This window comes from Centruroides vittatus, unplaced genomic scaffold (assembly GCF_030686945.1).
Source record: "Centruroides vittatus isolate TY-2023 unplaced genomic scaffold, ASM3068694v2 contig_926, whole genome shotgun sequence".
Taxonomy (NCBI): domain Eukaryota; kingdom Metazoa; phylum Arthropoda; class Arachnida; order Scorpiones; family Buthidae; genus Centruroides; species Centruroides vittatus.
In genome coordinates this window covers 1,630,854-1,634,984 of record NW_027122612.1, presented here as the reverse complement: position 1 = coordinate 1,634,984, position 4,131 = coordinate 1,630,854, and the positions used below count along the sequence as shown (strand labels likewise).

The 4,131-nt window shown below is 26.7% G+C and overlaps 1 protein-coding gene across 1 annotated transcript in view; it reads right to left on the bottom strand.

The window, feature by feature from the left end:
* Positions 1–617: 617 nt before the first annotated feature.
* The window catches only part of LOC136984705 (E3 ubiquitin-protein ligase Siah1-like), a 51,911-nt gene continuing 48,397 nt past the window's right edge, over positions 618–4,131 (bottom strand). The window contains exon 8 of the mRNA XM_067281801.1: positions 618–1,183. Coding sequence (XP_067137902.1) covers positions 1,006–1,183 — 178 coding nt within the window. The 3' untranslated portion in view covers positions 618–1,005. The remainder of the gene's footprint in view (positions 1,184–4,131) is intronic.

The window sequence follows — 4,131 nt, the reverse complement described above, 5'->3', positions numbered from 1 at the left end:
ATCTTCCTCTGTATATTTTCCCTTTAATTAACGTGAGTGATGATCGTACTTTTTACTAATAAAAACTATCCTCTAAGTGATTTTAAAAAAAACACCGGAGCGTACATTTCACGAGAAACGAAGAAAAATAAACCAACCGAAGAGAATACGTGCTATTTTTTTTTAAAGATATTTAAATCTTAACAATAATAGATTATTTTTAAATTTCTGTAGAAAAACACGGGTTAATTATTTTTAAAAAAATTAAATGATAAAATATTTTTCAATGTAACGAAAAAAAAATTAATTTGGTAACATTATTCCCAATTCTTATTGTTACACATTAAATAAGATAGAATAATAAATTTCTAAGAGTGTCATCGATCCAAGTGTCCGATTTTCATCAAGGCAAATCTGACTAGTAAACAAAATAAATATCAAATTACATGCTCGATACATATATTTTACCTTCTACTCGCGACTTCTGAGTTTTTTTTTTTTTTTTAAACATGAATATTCATATGCAATTATTTTAACCACATGACAAAATTCGCATTCCTTACTAAATTACTAAAAACTTTTAACAATTTAGATATGCAATTACACCCGAGTATCAGAGCAGAAAACACATAGAATCATTTAAATAGAAAAAAGTTATTTATTTACAACAAGTGGTTCAAACTATTGACATATGGGTATTTATAATATGCACGATTATTTATGTACAAATAGTATGATAGATATAAACAATGTTACGTTGAATGGGAGCCTGACACGGTCCAATACTTTAACCATACAAACGAATAAATAGGCCCGTACACGGGGTACACGAGATAAACGCGACAACAGAAAACAAGGTCATGCCAAATCATCCTTGGACAAATTGAAGACGAGATGGTAACCATGGCAACCGGTTTTCTAGGTACAGACATATACGAAAACTAAATAGAGGACCGAAGGAACTAGAGCGGGATCCGGGGGTGGAAGACTGGGAGTGGCCAATTAACTGTTAAAAGGCACATGGCATCAACAGACGGTGATGGTGACGTTGATACCCAGGTTACCGTTATCAGCGAAAAGCTGGGCTACGTTGTTATCGAACACTAGACAGTCGCTGTTCATGATGGCCGACTGCACTCCTTCGTGGATGCTGCGAGGCGTCGCCTCCCACATCAGTCGTCGTTTCTGTGTATTCAATTCCAACCTGGTAATGTAAGAAACAAAAGTTACAACTTCGTAAAGACCCTTCGGTTAAACAACATACAAGAAACACAAGTTGAGCCGAGTCTCACCAACAGCGCAAAATATAAAGATCGATGAGAGCAATGAAACACTTTTAACCTTAATTTTTTTCCCCCTATAATATATATCTAGGAAGAAAAGACGAAAATTTTCAATTTAAACGGAACGTACTCTTCCGGATAAAAATAGAAATAAAAATTGAAAAGTCTTCCTTCGGATTGCAATGTCAGTTGGTGACATTCCATCCAAGAAAAATGGAAAAAGCAATGCACAGTCAGAATCTATTTTCGAAGAAAGAGTGGTATGCAATGCTGAGCCATAAATTACAACTGTTCTACCTTCATCTTGACCTCTAAAGTGCTAGCCTGTAGTCATATAGACAGCATATTATGCCTAATCGTACGTTAACGATTCATTCGAATTTTAAACTTGATAGTATTCAAAACTTTATCTAAATAACTTAAAAACGAGTGGAAGGCACAATATCAACTTTTCACAGAGAGAAAAAAATCAATTCTTAAATATTATAAGAGAAAAATCAATATGAAAGCAGTATAAAATTAATATGTAATAATTCACTTTTCTGTACACGTTTTAGAATTTTGTTTATATACTTAGTGTAAGAGACACAGGAGCCAATAAAAATTTAAACGCAAGAAGTGCCATCTGTTATCCTCAACTTGAACTATAATTTATATCACAATGCTTAAAGATAACTAATGCATTAAAAACTAAAGTAACTTCTGTATCCATACAGAAATATTTTATAAATAAAGCAATTTAAAAGTTAAAGTGTTTCATATAATAATTTGCACTGTAATTATTTTACGTACATAAAGTATAATACATCTGTGTATAGATTTATGTCTAAAGTTTCCTTTGTAAAAATATAACCAAGAACTAATTTATGCTGGACTAGTAGTAATAAATTCTTCATAAATATCAAAGATTTATTACTGAAATCATTAAAACATACTAAAGTCTATGTATTAAATATTTACTTATGTTTTAGACTAATCACCTATTTAATCTTCTGGAGACTGAAACTCATAATTCAGATATAATTTGATATCAATAGGCTATCTGAATCATTCAATGAAACAAAAATAAATAGATTATTATTTTAAATAAATACTTCAAAAATTAAAAATTTCATTGCAATTCAATTTCTCTTTATGAAAAATATGATTTTTGTCATTCTTACCATGTTCAAAGTATGTGCTTAGTTTTTATAAAATTGATTAACAACAGAAATATCATCTGCATAACATTTTTTACAGATGATTTGATTTAACCAATTGACTTACTGTAATTTTTGTGGGAAAGATTAAATAAATCTTTAAAATTAAATGTTAAGAATAAAGATTAAATAATTACAGTATTAGTAATCATATTTAAAAATTTAACTTAATACTGTAGTACTTAAAAATTACGTAGATTAGTATCGTCATTGCGATTAAATAAAAAGTTAAACTGAAACTTTAAGTATGCATTATTGTTCATTATAAAGTATTACAAAATACAAAAATTTTCACTCATTTTCATAATTTCTATTATTTGATATCTTAAATAATTGTTATTAGCAAAAGACAGGTTCGTGTTAATCATCTCACTAATTGATGTTAATCCATTTTGATATACTTCTTTAACAATGTAAGCGTTTGTTTTATTAACCTGAGTTAAAATTATTGCTTTCTAAAACATTCATTTTTAGAAATTTAATTATGACAATTTTTTTTTAATTTAGAAAAGTTTTCCATATAAAATCAATGCACGAAAAAAAAATTAATTTTTTAGCTGAAATTAAAATAAAAGCAAATTTTATCAAAACAAAAGAAAATTCCTTGTCTGTAGTAAAAGTTTGTTCAATTAGCAAAAGCAGATTAAATTTTTTCTCCGCTTTCTGTTTACAACATTAGAAGGAATGTCTACACTCCAGCCGATTAAAAAAAAATAAATAAATTTATCAAAAAAAAACTTTTTTAAATTCATTTCTTTAATACCTCAGGCTGCATTTGTTTAATCTTTATTTACTTTTAATTAAAATATATTTTCAACTATTTATTTTTAATTAATATCTTTTTTAATGAAAACAGAATTAAAAAATGCAAATAGAGAATGTTTTTTGTAAACAACATAGATTTATTTAAAAAAAAAAATAAGTGTTATGCCTAATTATTCTTCTTTAATAAACTGAAAAAAAATTAAATACTTTTATTTGAACAGATTAAAAATGGTTTTAATTTGAAAGCATGCAAATTTCAAAGTAATTATTTTAAAATATATATATGTAAATGACAGAAATTAAATAAGAAAATAATATTATTATAAATTGTTTCAGATCATTTTATTTAACTTTAGCACAGTTATAATTTCAAATAATCCTCTGAAGCATTTAATATTCCCGATGTTTTTCAAGTACAACTGAAAGTTAATGATACTCACAATGATAAAACTTTAAAGCTATGAAAACTATTTATTTATTCAATTGCTATTTATCCTGTTGAGAAAATTTATTTTATATAAAGTAGTCATTAATCATGATAATTATCATTTCAGAAGCTTATAAAGATTTATTTTGAAAAAACTACATTGTTTCCTCCTTGAGTATCTTAAAAACAAAATAGCACTATGCCCATTGTGAATTTCATAAATAAATTATATTATTTATTTGTTTAATCAACAGTTGCCTGTATTGTGTGATGCAGTTATATTAGTTTTGCATAGAAGCAACATTGCACCAAATCTCATTCTTACATGAAAACCGCCTTTATAGAAGAAATGCTATCCTTGAATTGATGATAATTTTAAAATAATTCTGTTAATTCTTTTTTTTTTTAACACTATATAGATAAAAAAATATTTTGTACTCTTAACTAGAAAGTAGATAATAAAATGACTTTTAAAGTT